Source organism: Photinus pyralis, unplaced genomic scaffold (genome assembly GCF_008802855.1).
Source record: "Photinus pyralis isolate 1611_PpyrPB1 unplaced genomic scaffold, Ppyr1.3 Ppyr1.4_LG7, whole genome shotgun sequence".
NCBI lineage: Eukaryota > Metazoa > Arthropoda > Insecta > Coleoptera > Lampyridae > Photinus > Photinus pyralis.
In genome coordinates this window covers 28,278,014-28,295,026 of record NW_022170738.1, presented here as the reverse complement: position 1 = coordinate 28,295,026, position 17,013 = coordinate 28,278,014, and the positions used below count along the sequence as shown (strand labels likewise).

General features: G+C 37.5%; 2 protein-coding genes across 8 annotated transcripts in view; one reads left to right on the top strand and one right to left on the bottom strand.

The window, feature by feature from the left end:
* The first annotated feature begins 1,220 nt into the window (after positions 1–1,220).
* Positions 1,221–6,697, top strand: LOC116175850 (pancreatic lipase-related protein 2-like). Of its 3 annotated transcripts, XM_031494182.1 has the most exons (11): positions 1,221–1,414; positions 1,463–1,614; positions 1,666–1,797; positions 1,845–1,991; positions 2,038–2,131; positions 2,180–2,284; positions 2,332–2,585; positions 2,636–2,759; positions 6,140–6,266; positions 6,316–6,504; positions 6,555–6,697. In XM_031494182.1, the coding sequence occupies exons 1-11, from the start codon at positions 1,303–1,305 to the stop codon at positions 6,664–6,666; spliced, it is 1,548 nt and encodes a 515-aa protein (XP_031350042.1). In that variant the 5' UTR covers positions 1,221–1,302; the 3' UTR covers positions 6,667–6,697. The 3 variants fall into 3 exon arrangements, with proteins under 3 accessions (XP_031350042.1, XP_031350041.1, XP_031350043.1); XM_031494181.1 differs by having other exon boundaries at positions 1,221–1,614; XM_031494183.1 differs by lacking the exon at positions 6,555–6,697 and having other exon boundaries at positions 1,221–1,614; positions 6,140–6,262; positions 6,316–6,498.
* LOC116175853 (ras-related protein Rab-3) overlaps positions 6,658–17,013 on the bottom strand; it is a 50,254-nt gene continuing 39,898 nt past the window's right edge. For all 5 annotated transcript variants that reach the window (XM_031494192.1, XM_031494191.1, XM_031494194.1 and 2 more), the window contains one exon: positions 6,658–8,180. In XM_031494192.1, coding sequence (XP_031350052.1) covers positions 8,034–8,180 — 147 coding nt within the window. In that variant the 3' untranslated portion in view covers positions 6,658–8,033. The remainder of the gene's footprint in view (positions 8,181–17,013) is intronic.

Sequence of the window (17,013 nt, the reverse complement as noted above, 5' to 3'; positions counted from 1 at the left end):
TATTTTTGGGCAATTACAATACAATACAAGTTACAATAGAGAACTTTACTAATTAAATTGGTACACCTCTTTTGTGTATACAAGGGCAGCCTAAATAAAATAGTAACCGGTAAAAAGTTTAAAGACGATTCCTTCGCGCTTTTACTGGTTGTTAAAACCCTAAGTTATAAGGGTTGCTTATGACATTTCCTGAATACGGAACATATTGATAAATTAATGCAGTAAATAAACAAAAGTTCTATTATATGCCGAGAAACCTGAAGCCCAGTTAGTTCCTGATACAAATCATCAATCATCTTTCAAAACCATGCGATACAATAGGTCCGATTGTTTTGCTCAGGACAAACCGCTCCACAATGCAATTTTCTGAATTTCGGCTACTTTTCAAAAGGAGAAAATCAACTGTGAATTGGAGAAAATTTCAAGTCATCCATAAATGTAAGCTATTTGAAATTTTTGCATTGTCTAAAAATAGGAGTCGATCGTTTTGGGGATTTTGTATAAAAAAAAACTTTATGCTCAAGGTCAATTTAACATTCCTGAAGAGATCGACCCACGGAAGTTTATTTCTTGAATAAATTTGTACATTTTTTATGAATTATAATTGAACTCAAAAAAAAATTCAGCAATTTTCAGCCATTTTTGAAAAAAATAGGTTATTATATTCGTTATGACTGGCTGGCTGTCCGGCTAATATCTCAGCAATTATAATAGCTAGAGACTTCAAATTTTTACTAAAAGCTTTTTGCTATACTGTAGATAATAGTGACAATCGCTTAAACTTCTCTCTCTTGTTCTAGGCCCTCAACAGGCTTGCTTTTTAGAGGTGCATCTGCAGAAGGTCTTAAGTTGTTCTATACTACTCCGGTATTTACTTTACGAACAGGAAATCTGCAAGAAAACGTATCCTTTAAAATAGTAATTAAAGTGGTCACAACAGACTGTGCGCTTCCATAAAGGTAGCAAATGAATTCTGAAAAATACTGCCAAATACTGAATTGCAATAAACAAGACAATCATTGCAATACCTTGCGCTTAAGTAGCTACAAGAAAACGTTAAAAGAGGTGACTTCATATCAATCTGGAAAGGGAATCGTGGAATCGGGACCGCAAAAGAAAGAAAATTAGTCCGAAGTAGTCGTCTCCGTCTTCGTTACCATACCAGTAAGCAGATGAGGTTTTACCATTACCAAAATGGGTACTGTTTTTGGAGCAAAGGTACTGCAGTACTTCGCTAAGTGATCAAAAATCAAGCAGTCGTTTGTCACAATAAAGTCATGAAGTGCCAAATTCGCAAAGTAAATGTGGACAGAAATCCTGCTTTACCTTGTAATGTGTAATATAACTCCAGCAGATTTCTTCAACTTTTCAGAACAGATAGAGAAACTCACAGCACATCACGGCAAACCTTCCAGTTTGGCAAGTATTTTCCATTCAGCAAGCCGCTCAATTTGCTTTCTAGATAAGTACACAAGCTGTTTTGAGAATTTAGGTTGTATAAGTACTACCGAAGAGTGGTACCATCACACGTATAGACCGAAGAATTTAGAACCACTAGATCGCCATACCATAAAGACCGAATTCCATTTCATTACCAAGCCATCAGATACGACAGTAGAGTACCTACTTTACATGTATCATTCAATAAGTTTCGTAATATTTTAGGGTACTTTAAAATTTGATCTTGTGAATACCAAGAATGGCTCTGATTTGTCTTTTTCTGAATGTGGAAAACATCCAAACTTGATTGTTTTGATACACGATTTCACAAGTAATGGACGTACTGGATGGATTAAGGTACGCTTTTTATTTGTAAATTATTTCAACAGTGCAAAATTTTCCAGCATATAGCATCAACTTTATTACAAAGTAGTAGCCCTAGCATAATATCGGTCGATTGGCAAGCGGGCGCGGAACCACCCTTTGAACAAGCAGTTTCAAACGCGAGAGTTGTTGCACTTGAAGCTATTTCTCTGCTAAAATCACTGAAGGTTTAACAATCGCATTTTTTGTAGAGTAATCACGATTTACTAACAGGGGAGCAATCAACGAGTTTATTTAATTGGTCACGGTTTAGGTGCGCACATTGCCGGTTACGTTGGTCACTCCCATGCTGTGGACAAAATTACCGGCAAGTTTCACGGGAGTAACTAACCAATGCATTAACACTACCACACAGGTTTAGACCCCACGGGGCCCTACTTTGAGCATATGCCGGCAGTTGTTAGACTAGATGAATCGGACGCGAAATTCGTGGAGGTTCTCCATACCGACGGGTTTTCAGGTATTGCATTTTAAAGTGCACGAAAGTTATAGCTTTCCGTTTTGAAGGTAGAAGTCAAGGTACGCAGACTTCAATGGGCCACGTCGATTTTTTCATCAACGGAGCTGAACACCAACCTCACTGTAACGACACCTCGTCCTTTCCGCCGCTACACAAATTGGACAGAAATTCTCTAAAGGAGGGAGATATTCTACCGGCCTGCAGCCACAAGAGATCCTTTAAGTATTTCATTGAAGCAGCGAATCAAGAAGACTGTGAGTACATTGGATTCCAGTGTAATAGTTACGAGGAGTTCCAGGAGGTGTTCAAATTTTTTGACACGTTTTGTTCGCCTAACACGCATTATTACAGGGGAAGTGCACAGAGTGTGAGCGTGAACATGGGACTTGCGCGAAGTTTGGGCCAAATGAAGTTGAAAGCGATAAAAAACCCTCCAATTACTTTCTGCACACAGCTGGAACGTCACCATATTGCAGTACGTTAAACACTCCTTAAATTAAACCAAAAAATTGGGTAGAGATTGTCACTAGAGAATCTATGCCCCATTTCAAACTGTGCATAGAAAACGCAACTACGTATTTTATCATCACTAGCAACCCATCATATATTTAAGGTCTAAAACTCCAACGGCCTTTGTCTGTTTTTTTAGTGATTAACAACAGGCTGAATCTTCGTGAGTAGGTTCGGTTCGACCAAACCCCTAAGTTTTTTCCCTGTTAAAATTCTCGATAGAGGTCCGTATGTATATTTCCCTAATTTATATGTACTTGTTTTTGACCTGCGACTTCTGCGGGGTCTTTTCAAGTCCTTTTCAGTTGGGTTTTCATCTGAAATCAGTTTGAAAAATCAAAATAATAAAAATACTCACAGATTTTAGTTAATCGTCTAGCTCTAGTTGCTTGTTTCATTCAGAATCGTGAGTTTTCATATTCTCCTTCTCGCGCTCAACACTTAGGATTCGCCTTTTGTTGTCTGCAGTCACTTTCGCCTTTCTCACGTTAAAAAACTGACACTTAAATGATGCCGTAGTGATGATTTGCCGTTATGACCCCTAGTGTTGAACAGAACTTCTACCAATATAAATTGTGTTTTTCACCTAAGGAAGATTGAGAAGGGAATTGTGTTTTTCACCTATGGAAGATTGAGAAGGGAATGGTGTGCAGTCACGTAAAAGCTAACTTTGGAATCGCGTCGAAGAGCGGCCTCTCCCGGTACTTTCACCCCTAAGGAAACTCGCCCAAATGTACATTTTCCCCGGGAAGTGTAAAATTCTATCCAAAGTAATTGTGGAAATTGTGAGAATATTCCGGTAATTTACGCTGTAGAAAGACGATGAGAGAAATCGACCTTGCATTAATTTTCGGTAAGGATTTTATTTTTTTATGTCAAGGAAACCTTTGGTGTCCGAAAAACCTCGAAATTTTGGCAACCGCCCGACAAGAAGACAATAGATGGAATACCATAGTACAACAATGGAAACCATGGATACGAAAGCAAGAGACCACCCCAGATGAGGTGGGGACACGACATCAGAATGATTGGAGGAACACACTGGAAACAAAAAGCACAAAATAGAAGCGAAGGGAAAAAAATAGCGAAAGCCTATGTCCAAAATTGGACGAATTGGCCAAAGAGAAAAGATTTTATTTTTGTATATGCCAAGGAAACCTCGAAATTTTGGCAACCGTTTCGGTTTTTTGCTTATAACAGGTCTATCTGTCTGAAAATTTTATAGTACTAAATTCTGGAGGGTTGCATCTAACGTTATATTTCGACTAGAAAGTATTCATCCAAATGAAAAAAACCCATAAAAGAAAAATTGTAAAGAAGTACATCGGTCAAAAATCCTTTCATTTTCAACTTCATGTACTGGTTGAAGGGGCGGACGGGGACATTAGCTTCTCTACTGAGTTCTGACAAGTTTAGTTCGTCAGTTGAGCTTCAGCTGTACTTACCATGTGAATTCAGATATTTTATTTACTTTTTTGTGTTTCAAGTGCGATTACAAATTAGTGCAACGGTGTATTTCATAAAAAAAAGAATATCAGAGCCTTTTAACTTTCGAGATCATTGACTTTTATGTGGTGAGAAGCTCACAGATCTTTTTCAAAACGACATGAGAAAAACCGCCAAAATCCCAAGTATCATTCAAGCAAGGTGAGAAACTCACACCAAGGCAGAATTTTTTGAACTTATCTACTCGTATAGAAGATGAATGGGGTCAAAAAATAGTGGAGCAATTGAAAGATCTTCAGTTTGATTTGGTTGCTCTTGACATCTGCTGTAAACGGATTTAAAAGAGACGTGTTGGCTCAAGTCAGACAAGTCGTTGACCTGCGGCTACAATTGACAGGGTCATGCGAGTAATATACTCATACCTTTGGAGCTAACTCAGACGAATGTCAATTCTATCTACCCGACCTTCTGGATCAAGTAGAAGAGGAGGATCGGCCGAAAGATGTTAAACAGTAAAGTCGAGGCTGTTACAAAAATATGATGACGATGGCTTGGTTGTTCGGAAAGAAAATCGACCTGCTTTGATTTTTTTCAAAAATGTGGGATGCAAAATTGTTGAAACGCTTTCTATGGTGACAAAAAGGCAGACACGCTCTTTATCATAAAAGCTGTTGGAGAAACCGTTCTCGAGCATATTCGTTCTGTTGTCTACGAAACACAATACCCACCCACCCTTACTCAGTTCCTCCTAAACATCCAAGCAGTAATACCGGCCATATTCCTCAAACCTTAATATGCAATTAGTACTGTTGGTTTGAGAAGATTAATAAAATAAATATTGCTCACCATTGTTGGAACCAAGAGCTCAGAAAGGATTTGACGATGTAAGACGAAGACTTCGACTGTCGTAATTTCCAATTGAATACCATGCCCAACAAAATTTCCTAGGGAATGACAGAAATAAGAGCTAACCAACACCTTTGGAAGCAGTATCATTTCAAACATACCATGCTGTAGAAGATGCAGATGTCTTCATTGCAACCACTGCGTTGACTCAACTGTCAACGGTTCACAGTGTCGTCTCAGCACTAAGGATGTGGGTGTACTTGTTTTGATGTGTAGAGGCCTTCATTTCAAATATGAAATTGGACTTCCAGAAACCAAGTATAGGTGGCAAAGAGGATTGGATGTATTCGTTATCATCCCCCCAGTTCGATGAAATGAAAGCTCTGCACCCTTTTGGAGAAGACCCATTACGTAAAAAAACATGCTTCGATATTTTTCAAATCTCAAGCCACCAAGCACAAAATCTGCCATTCAAATGCAACTGTATGTCACGAGCCGTGCTAAATTCAACATTCCAATATTGCCAAGGGACGCTGCTGGCCTTCATTCACTGCGAGTGCACAACCAAATCCAGGGGTGGTTGGGAAACTCCATATACAGAAAGGTTTATCTCATCCATTGTAATTGCAAAAACTACTGCACATATAGGAGGGTCAGGGTCGAGGTGCAAAAACTGCAGTGGAATTCCCTGCAACAGTATCGTACCAATTGAGCTGGAGAGAAGCGAATTGTTCCACCATCTACAAATAGTTTATGTTGTTTTTGAAACTGTTGGATTGGGTTCTTTCCGTATCTTCGAATAGAAGGGTTTTTACCCTCTTATTGAACTGAGTCACCCTTTAAATTTTTTAGGTGAGCATCACAGGAGTCAAAAACCTTTTTGATGGGTCATAATTTTCAACTACTTGTAACAGTCTCTTTGTAAGGTTCCTATTGAACTATAGAATAACTGTGATTTCAATATAAGCATTTATACCGTCGCCCGTAGAAACTTCTTTGGTTCTCGTAACACGGAAACAAGAGAGGTATCTAAAATTAATTGGTTTGTCGTAGTGTACTCGTACCGAGTAGAAATGGTCTTTGACGACCGATCGGGAACCTCGCAGCAGAATGGAAACTTTGAAATGATAATGATTGGCGAAAATGGAATTTTGACGACTGCATATGCCAGTAACTGTGGGTAGGTATGTAAACCAATTTCGCTGATGGCTTAACGAATATAATTCCAGTTCTCCAGCAAGTTTTAAAGCAGCATCACCATACGTCATGATATACTACGCCAAACCTCCAGTAGTGACTCATATTATAGAGGTGCGGCTCAAGTGGATTCACAACGGCAACGCCATCTGTTTCTTTTGCAAAACATCAATGTATGTCAATAAAGTTAACATACAGCAAGTTTCGATGAAAAATCCCAAGTAAGTAAGGGGATGGTTTCGTAATCGTTCAGTAATAGAAATTGCTTCAGGACTGTGGAAAACTACATGTGCCCAAAGTATTCATCGGAAATCAAGAGCGGTTCCTACATCACATTTACAGAATGCGAAGGTGCTAAACATCAAGGCCACAAGTCCTTTTGACATTACGTTATTTATTCTGATACACTAATTCACAAAATAATATTTAGTATTGTACATTCCATTCATAACATAACATACGTTTTACTTTCCTTTGAAAAGCACACGATCTTTTCTAAAGATATTTAACATCGTAATCGAAATTGCTCAACGACAAAAACATTTAACGTCAATCATTGAGAAGGATGTAAATGTGCGATCTTCCATTTTGGATGTAGTCCTATCCAAAGTCACGGTCACTCCATGGCAACTTATGTGAGGCACAGATTCGTGTAACAGATCTTCAGCTGGATATTAAAACATGTAGAAGATAATGACTTTGTGGATCTTTTCATTATAATTAAAGTTACTAAACCAACAATGATTTGTTCACACAATCTACGGCACTAAGTAAAGTTAATTGACAATACTCCAGCTGACTTAAGAACATTAAAGGTACATTAGGCTAGATCTAGTTATAGTCCAAGGGCTGTATAGAACTGATAAGGTGTGGGAACACTGTTGAAAGCACCCCCTTTTCTCACATGAGGAAGTGCTCCAGACAAAAGAATGAATTGCTACACTTGCGCTGTTTCTTATGGTTTTGGTAATGTTTCACATACTTATAAATATACAATGTCACGTTGTTGATACCAGACTTATATAACTACTAAGCGGCTATTAACAGGGATTTTTACAACGTAACAAAAATAAACAGAATTTTCTAAACTTAACTGCCTATACATACAATTCCTATATTTACAAATTCACACATATTGTAACTTTTTGCCTAGTCCGTAATACATACCAGATTTAAATTGGTTAATGTAACGTGTTATTAATTAATGGTACAATAAAGCATTCACTATATTATCTTAGAAGGTACTTTAAACCCATAACATGATATATCAGTAACATAGGCCAGATATGGTAAAAATCACACATGAAAATATCGAGATGAATTTTCTAGAGGCAAGCCACCACGTGTTGAGCTCAGTGGCGTCTTTTACATATTAACCGAATTAACGTAGTAACTTGTGCTACTTACTTATTATGTAGTTTTGGAATTTAAACATTTAAGGATAAGCAAAATCTCGTCTTCATGTGACTCCTGAACTACAAAACTCCACGTACATCTAATTTGAACATAAATTACAACAACGTCCATTCTTAAAACGAGAAAACAGTTAAGCTTCTGCGCGCGACGGCGCATTTCACAATGTCAGTCTAGTTTTTATACCAAAGAAAGCAATTTTTGTTATTACATTTTTTTACAATTATTAGGTTTACCAGTATATTAAGCGTGGTCAATATCAACAGGTAGTTAAAGGTATGAATGAATTCAGAATATTGTATGTCGTGGTGGGATTGTAAATTCTTTTATGGGGTTATTAGCAGTTACAGTTGGCAGCCTGTGCACCCTGGGGTGCGTTACTTAGACGAGTTGGCATTATACCTGCGCTTCCTAGTGTTGGATCAGCATCTAAGCTATCTGACATTTTATCGCATATGATGTCCACGAGTCGTTCGAAGACGGCCTGGAAATAAAAGAACACTTTGTTAACTCATTGAAAAAGTCCCACATGGAAAAATAATTGAGCTGTGACTAAACAGGAGATAACCCAACCAGAGGTGTAAATTGTTCTGTACATAGTACATAAACAGGAAGATTCAAAATTCTTCTGCATTTACATTGAAATGAACCCTTCGCTCGGAAGTAACCGGTTCTCTAAAAATGGAACAAATAAATTTAAGGGGAGTCTGGAACGGAGAGGTGAGAGTGCCTCTTAACCGAGGGGAAGATTTTTTATGAACTTTAATCTGGGATACTTTTTTTGTCATTCCCCATAAACAAAGTTTTCTTTTAGATTTTGAATTTGCCAGTGTATGTACGCTAATAGTCTCTTTCTAAACACTATTTCTTCGGAACATTTAACTGCATTCGCTGATGTTTTTTATCTGAACAAACTTCACTTTAATCAGATCTAGGGTTTTCTTAAACGTAATTGCGCTGTACTACATGAGTCGAACATCAAATTAAAATGTTATTTGAATCAGTCAAACAGCGATACCCTTTCCTACCCCAGAGGCTGTGTTAGATGCAATGTTGGAATTGGGGGTTGTTGAACCTTCCACTAGTATATGCTCTAGTCCTATTGTGCTCGTTAAATAGAAGGATATTAGATACGGAAAGTAAACGCTGTGACAGGAGAAGACGCGAACGTTGTTCCATACATAAGTTCTATTTTACATAATTTACGTGACGCTCAATATTTATCTAAATTAGACATACGGCCTGTTCCATCGAGACAATCCAGCCCATTAAGTGCTCTTACTGTCCCAGGTCGCAGATTCTTCCAATTAACTAGAATGCCATTTGGCTTGCGGAATTATCCAGCCACATTTTACAGGCTAATTGATCGTCTTTTAGATGCTGATTTGGAACCGTATTGTTTTGCTTACCTTGATGACATCGTAATCTCTACACGTACCTTCGATAAACATTTGGAAGTCTTGGAACAAGTGTTTAATGTCTGCTGGGGTAAAGTTGAACTGAAGTATCTCAGACTTCTACAACGTGATATATATTTTTTTTTCACTACAAGTACTTAAGTCCTCTAAATTATTGATTATATTGTTAAGAAAGCGAACGGTTTGGCAGAATTTTTTGTTTATTAATTTTACATGTCCATCGCGTGCGTGGAAGTAAAAGTCAAGCAAGCAGTATTTTGTTCTATCATTAATATACTTTCAAAGAGTAATTCGGTTTGAATCATTTCAAAATGTGACAGTTTTATCTCTGGAAATGAAGGAAATTGCAGATATTGATTTTGGACAACTTTTCTAAACGTTTATTGTGCGAAATTTCAGGTTGCGGAGCGTAACAGTTCTCATTATTGACTACCGGCTAATAACGATGTCATTATTAAACATTTTATAAACCTGCCGAAAAAGCTAACTTTATAAGTGAAAAAAAATGTTAATAATCATGTCATACGTATTTTTCTCACATAATATCTAATACTCGTTCAAGAAAGCAAAGGTTAGCAATGTTTGTATAGTAAATTTAAAATCAAATTCAGTATTGGCAACATTTACCGTGTTATGTCTGAATCGAATTTAATTATCTCCTTTTGTTTTCTGTTAGTTTTATTTATTATATGACAGTTACACATATTATCCTGTGTGAATTTATGCTTCCATGGAAGCTAACTGTTAGTTAGACAATAGTAATTTTCTTCAGTCCTACATCACGTCAAACCAATAGGTTTATTTAAATGTTACCGCTGACTCCTCTGTTGTGGTTAATAGTGACCGTAAGATTGAACCGACGTCCGAAAGGTCTGAAATAAATCTGACAGCTGGATCAAGGTTTTCCTAGCTGTGATCTCGCTTGTAATTCATTTCACTAACTTGTTTGCATGACGATTACGAGCACTTAGCGATCATTAAATTAGGGAAGCTGCGCACAACGTTTACCATTTTTTATGAAGACCCGAAAAAACAAAGATGTAAACAGGATACAATCCCACCAATAAAGGAATCTGTAACAAGAGTATTTTATAAAACTCATTTAGGTGTAAGGTGGCGCAAATCTTGCTATCAGTCGCACAAGACCATTCATCTCGTTAAATATTTATTTAACGCACCGTGATGATTGTAATCATTTTATAAATAATTATTTACAGTTCTCTGGTTTCAGGGCGAATGGTATAGTGTAGATAAAGGAATTCGTCATTACCAAACGCATCAAATTCATGAGTTTCGAGTGGTGGTTTTATACACAATTACGCTGTATTTGACAATTAATTCATTGTAATTAACAAGTAATGAGCGCACCCGTTTGTTCTATTGGCGTGTGGGTTGAATTTTGTCTGTGCAAACATTAATACACGCATCCCTAGGGAGTGTACACCAATAATAGTCATGAAAAGCAGCGTGACGTTTTGTTTGAGCCGGCAACATAGAACTTTGTGATAAAACCTTTCGACTCTAACCCCATACCCCACACTTTCTCAATGAGTGTTTGCATCAAGTTGGAGATGGATCAATCATTTACTATGAACCATTTATCATTCTTCATTTCTTTGTCTACTTACTTGTGTATCTATTTCTTAACGTTTTGATTTTTATTACGTGTATGTGGCGGAAAATTTGAGAATCTTTCGATGTACCTAACAATACAAACCCAAAATATTCAACCGTCATAAAATCAAGTAAATGCATTAACTGAACACTCGGTGTAGGTCATTTGCTCAGAGACATGTTTATCTTATAGCTTTCGTAGCATAGAATTGTTGCCGTTAAATTACTTAGCATGGCAAAAGTATAGCTTTCACCCGCACAGAAAAACCACTTTTCAGTAATAACCTTTCAGATGTGCTTTGTACTCATGTGATGTAAATATCGTATTCGAGCCACGAAAGGAAGTAAGACTATCGACCAAGTCTCAAAACACACATAAGAAGAAATGTGCGATGGGGTTTACATGCATAAAACCTTTTTAGAATCTCTTGAAGACACGCACTGCAATAAAAATCCATTAGTTGAAATTTTCAGTAGATACTACTTATGGATTAGACCGCTGAGGATGACAGTTGCGAAATTTTTTATTAGTTGCTTCCATTTATTTTCATGAGCAGTTCTAATGAGGGATAAAACCGCACGTGAAACCTTTGTGAACTCGCGTTGACTCGCACATCTTACCGCGACTAACGAAGGGCGTCCCCTATATTAAGTGAGACGTAGGTGATAACATGAGATTTGAGGGTGCGTCACCTCATCATTAGCAGTAGAGCTTTACACCACGAGCGAAACTTTCAGCGCAAACTTCTACTTTCCACGTGTTGAGCAGGTAATGAAATGAATATAACATGAAGAAAAATTGCGAAACTACAACCATTAATCATGCTCAAAGCAAAAAAGGAAGAATTATGCCTACGACCTTGTCATTTCAATCCTTCGAAGCCACAAATAATCATTCTACTTATCAACTAAAAGTAACGATCAATAAGTGTTAGATAAGTGAATTTCTCGTTGTTCATTTAGAACACACCTACTGTGTATGATATATAAATAGAATGTAAACGCTGACAACCTCACAACCCTAATGCGACATTTGGTTCTTAGAGTCGTTCAAAGAATGGGTGCCGCGTTACTACAAGGGTTCCGGTCCTACTGAAGTGCTACATTTTGAAGTTAGCTTAAGTGCCCAAAATAGCAACGTTCTGACAATGCCACTCACAGATCATGGACTTGCAACAAGAGCCAGGACATGATTACTACGCCCAAAAATTCTACAAGCGCCCACACGTCGGTCGCCCTGTTAGTGGCAGCTCCGGTGAGTCCGAACGAGACAATTTCCCAAATTGAGACAAACCAAGGGGCATCGATTTTAATGTTCAATGGAACAGCGATAGAAACAAAGACCTGCCCATTCGCCACGATACCTGGACAGCGAGGTTTTCAAGAAATACCTTCCCTGTCCAGCCCGAGTCATGGTAGCTGTCTATCGCAGGAAAATGACCAATGCGAAGAAAGGTATCAAGAAACAACAACACGAAATATAGACAGCAGGTCCTATAGCTATACCATAATCCGTCAATTTTTAAATTTCAATTTGGTTCCACATAGGAAAATTTACACATATACCGCTTGATAGCAATCGTGAAAAAAGTATGTTTAGAATTAAAAGACGATAACAATCTGCACGTTTTAAATAAAAGTGTGAGATTCAAGAAAAGCGAAGAAAGATCCTGGATTGTAAGGGAGTTTTGGGCGGAAGAGGTTAAACTTTGTAAAAGTTAGCACATACTATTGGCGTGTGAGAATCTTATTTTTGCATAATGCCATTATTTGCAGCTAATTAGGTTACATACCATTTGAGGTGCGCTAAAATTTTGTTTTCTGAACGTTTATCTAGTAGCGATAAGAGTTTACCACGTTTACTTTAAGTGAAAAAAATTCTAAACAAGAACGTGGCTGCAGATGAATAAACTGACGTTAAAATTCATTGTGATAAACGAAGAACTGCTGTTTCAACTTGCCAACAGTAACGGCTACTTTAAAGCAAGTTCCTCAAAGTTGAGTGACGTCATTGGATAGCACCTTGTGCCATAAATAAAAGTTTGTATACAACGGCATACGGTAGGGAATTTAAAGACAATTAAACAAAACCTAGTTAGTATAGATTGTGCAAACTTTAATATCAACACAGCGGAAAATTCGCATTTTATTCCCGTGCATAATAACCATCTCGAGTATTAGTTTCGAGAATTTAAGGCCGGTTTGCTTAGGTTAATAATATTAATACACTTTTCTTCCTTCAAATTTTGCCTTCATCACGAATGCAACGTTACCAAGGTGGTGCAAAAACTCAGCGGTACCATCAAAGCGATCTGTTTTGATATTTGTAAAAGAAGAAGCATTTTATAAAGAGAGATAATATCAATTTGTTATCAGAAGAGAATATTATCCACTGTAGCTGTAAAATGTTTTAATTTGTATAAAGTAATGGTCCATTATGTTTAAAAATTTGCATATTAAATTTGTTTGAAGTAATTTTAATATTCCTAAAGGAATCGACCCGTGAAAATTATCTGCATGACAGATTTGTATTGAATTATTGATACATATCGAATCGTTTTTGAGATATTCATTTCGCCATCACCAGGCGATTCACTTTACCTTTGTGAGTACCGCCCTCCCGCCTCCGTTTTCGAGATATTCACACTTAAAGTTTTGATATCAATATGGAGACTGTTTGTTTTGAAGAGGATAAAATTAATTTACATTTAATGATACCTTACTACATTACCCCACTATTAGTAGAAAAATCTAATTAGACCTTCTCATATCAGACTAAGCCATTCACTTGAAGCTAACTTTCTCGTTAAGGCCGTATTTCATTTTTGAAACCCCGAGTCGTTTACAGACAGGAATAAAATATATAAATATATTTATCTGTCATTGGTATCAAGTAAATTTAGAACGGAACGACACACAAAAGGGATCATTCAGTTATTGTCGAAACATGCAATTTCCGATTTATGTGAATTGCACGTTCCCATTTACGAAAACAGTATCCATTCACAGAGATCAATCATCGAATACCTACCAAACATCAGTATAACCTTCCATTGTCAGTTGTTTTCCTTTGTGAACGTTCGGCCGCACGTACAGGATAGGTTTCCAATCCTCACCTGCCATATTATTTTAAATTACACGGAGCACACATGAATAATGAATGAGGAGAAATTGAACACACAAGATCAAAGTCATCACTCTTTTCCACTTTTCCAGCAGGTTTCAATCTCAATTTTACGCGTAAGCGAACTGTAATTTTACCCCCCACTTTGCATTCCAAACGTCCTTTTCCCCTAATTTTGATGCAAATTAAAGTTTACAATCGTCCGCCTAGTAAAAATATTCCAGTACACGTTCTACGATAAAGTGCATGTAAATAATAAATTATCCACACCCATAACTTTATTAATTACGTAACACTTCCGCTTAAAAAAGGGGTCTCTGAATTAAAATGAAAGCTTTTTAAAATTCAAAGCACCCAGGCAAGCTTTTAAAGATTTACGCTCTGGTGTATATAATAACTAGACAAATTATTGTGAATTCATGGGTTATTGGATACATGTTTTTCTTTATAATGGAAATGTTTCATGTACGTATAGCAGTATAGAGCGTAGCAAATGTAGGTCTCCGTGCGCTTTTAACGTCAGATCGGAGCAGCAAAGTAGACAATGTGACCACGAGATGAGCTTAGTTTCTGAACTTGTAATTAAATATTGTAGTTTCATTTGGATGTCATCGGTCTCAGTTCTGCAAGTTAATTAAAGGTTTTTTATGAAAGCCAGTCAAAAGTTTCTGGAGTGCGAAAACAGTCGATCCTGCATTTTAAATGTAAACCTGCTGTTTTCTCAGAAAAACGGTATCCGCATTGACGATTTTAAACTCATAAATTATAATTTATGACTTGGATCCTGACCATAGAATTCGGGATTGCGCCTAAAGCAATCAAAGGGAAAGAATTTACGTTTCGAGCCGACGTGCCTAATTTTATTGCTTTATCTGATTTTTAAGGAGTGGATATTCGTGTAACTTGTAAAGAAAGCGCTCGGGAAGTCTGTCAATAAGATTCCATCATAGAGTTACTTACTGAGTAGAAATATGTAATTTAGAGCGATTCAATGAAATTGAGCCTGCGACGTTGGTTCTGTAAACAGCAGTCCATTTCAACTCCTCATATCAGTCCGCTCTTCCGTCGTCAATCGATACCGAGTACTGCCATTTATGTGTTTGCTCGTAGTAGACCGAAAATGAAGGGTTTTGTCAACGAAAAGAGTGAGCGTAAGCTCGCCCCCGACATCAGACTTATCGGGAACATAAAATATCATACAAAGCGAATAAAATCTGTCCCAAAAGAAGGAGAGTATTGGAACGTGAATCCAACCTTTTGTTGCATTTCTGAAACATTCGCAAAACATTTCGAAGGCGATTTTCTTTAAATTGTATTACCGATAAGAAGAATTGTTATAATTTATTTCATATTCATCAGTTCGTTCATCGTATACGATGGTTCCGAGTTTTCTATCACTTATTTAGGTAGGTGCCTACTAAGCATGTTCTACGCCACCTTTACACCTAAGAACTCGTCGGCGTCGCCGCGAAACCAACCACAACCGACTCATTCAAGTGTCTAATTTGTAGTTTTTTTTATAAACTTCTGAGAAATCTACTAACATTAACTGTGCAGTGCCCTGGGCACCCACAAGAATAAATGAAATTACGACATTTGCCTGGGTCCGGAATACAGCATTCATATACTACAAACAAAAGCTTCACGAATCGATTTTTGCTCGTTGCTGTATTCCTCAAATAAAGCCTTCCCACGCAATCTGCAGTTTAATTTCGCTGAAAGGAAATTAAAATGTGAGTATTTTACCGAATCTTTCATAGCAGACATTCCGCCTTCATAAATTTTCTTAGATTTTTGATACCATAACGTTATCAGCAAGGTTAATAGAGGAAATAGACATGAAAGGCAATTTTTGACAATTGGATTGATTTGATTTTTACTTCAAATGTGGCGTCAGATGGAAACAAAATGAAACTATATCCTCCACAAAGCATCGCTAATATATTTAACTGGGTAGAGTTCACGTATTGATTATGTAAAATGATTGTGTAATAAAAATATTCGGTATAGTAATGTGGGCGAATCCTACAAAACTCATATTGACCATTTTATAATAAAAAAAAAACTGAATTGTTCAATCTCAGAATAATGTGGATTGAAGAAGAAGCTGCGATCCAAATGCGTATGGAAAGGTGCAACGCAAATTAAGAATAAGAATTTATACGGATTTACGTCCCTTATAGCAATACAGAAAACGAGGTAAGAAAAATAAACACTTTAGACCGCCCCAAAATGAACAAGCTGGCCAGCAACCAAAATGAAGTCGGCTCGATTCTCTCGATGATACCGTTTGAGTTCGATTAAGAGAAATGGGAACATCAATCATTAGCAGATCCCACACTTAATAAGCCAGGACCTATGGAGGTGCTCCTGGGAGCGGAAGACTACGTGCAGCTGATATTAGATGGCGTGAGAAGAACAGGCGACTTCCTAGGTGATCATTCAGAACTGGGATGGATCGTGTCAGTGCAGATTCACACATCTAAAAAGCAAGAGGTAGCGGTAGTCAGCATGTTGTCACGGGCAGAAGAGGAAACACAGATGAAAAAATTCCGGGAACTCGTAGACCTGCGACGATGGAACCCCCGCAAGGCCACAATAACTGGAGAAAAAATTTGTAAGACCACAAACTGGAGGAAGGTCACAAAAAGTTCATGGATGATTATTTGGATCTGGGACACATGAACTACTCCACGAGAGAACAGGGTATACATTCCGCACCAGGCTGTCATGAAGGAGTCCAATACAACCGCCAGGCAGAAAGAAGTATTTGACGCATCATCTAAACGCGCTGATGGGAGGAGCCTAAATGGGATGATGTACGTAGGACCAGGATTGCAACAGGATGTTTAGAACCCTATAACAAGATGGAAGACGCATCGGTACGTTATCAAGGTGAACGTAGGGAAGGTGTACCCCCAGAGCAACGCATCGTTTGCATTGCAATATGAAATTGATACTAGGTCGGTACATTGATGAAATATATGTACAGGGTGTCCCATTAATAAAAGTCCCCGTTAATTGCACAATTTCGGGAAAAAAAATTTAACAAAAGAGGCCAAGAGGAATCCCTAGAAATCATTTTCAAGTTTCTAGATCTGCCGGTAGAGGGCGTACGATTCATGGTTAAGTAGAACATACCCAACAAACATGCATAACAA

Coding starts and splice junctions, on each gene's coding strand:
- LOC116175850 (XM_031494181.1), top strand. CDS start 1,303: ATGTGGACAGAAATCCTGCTTTACCTTGTAATGTGTAATATAACTCCA. Junction 1,992..2,037: donor CTCTGCTAAAATCACTGAAG/GTTTAACAATCG, acceptor ATTTACTAACAG/GGGAGCAATCAACGAGTTTA. Junction 2,285..2,331: donor CCATACCGACGGGTTTTCAG/GTATTGCATTTT, acceptor TCCGTTTTGAAG/GTAGAAGTCAAGGTACGCAG.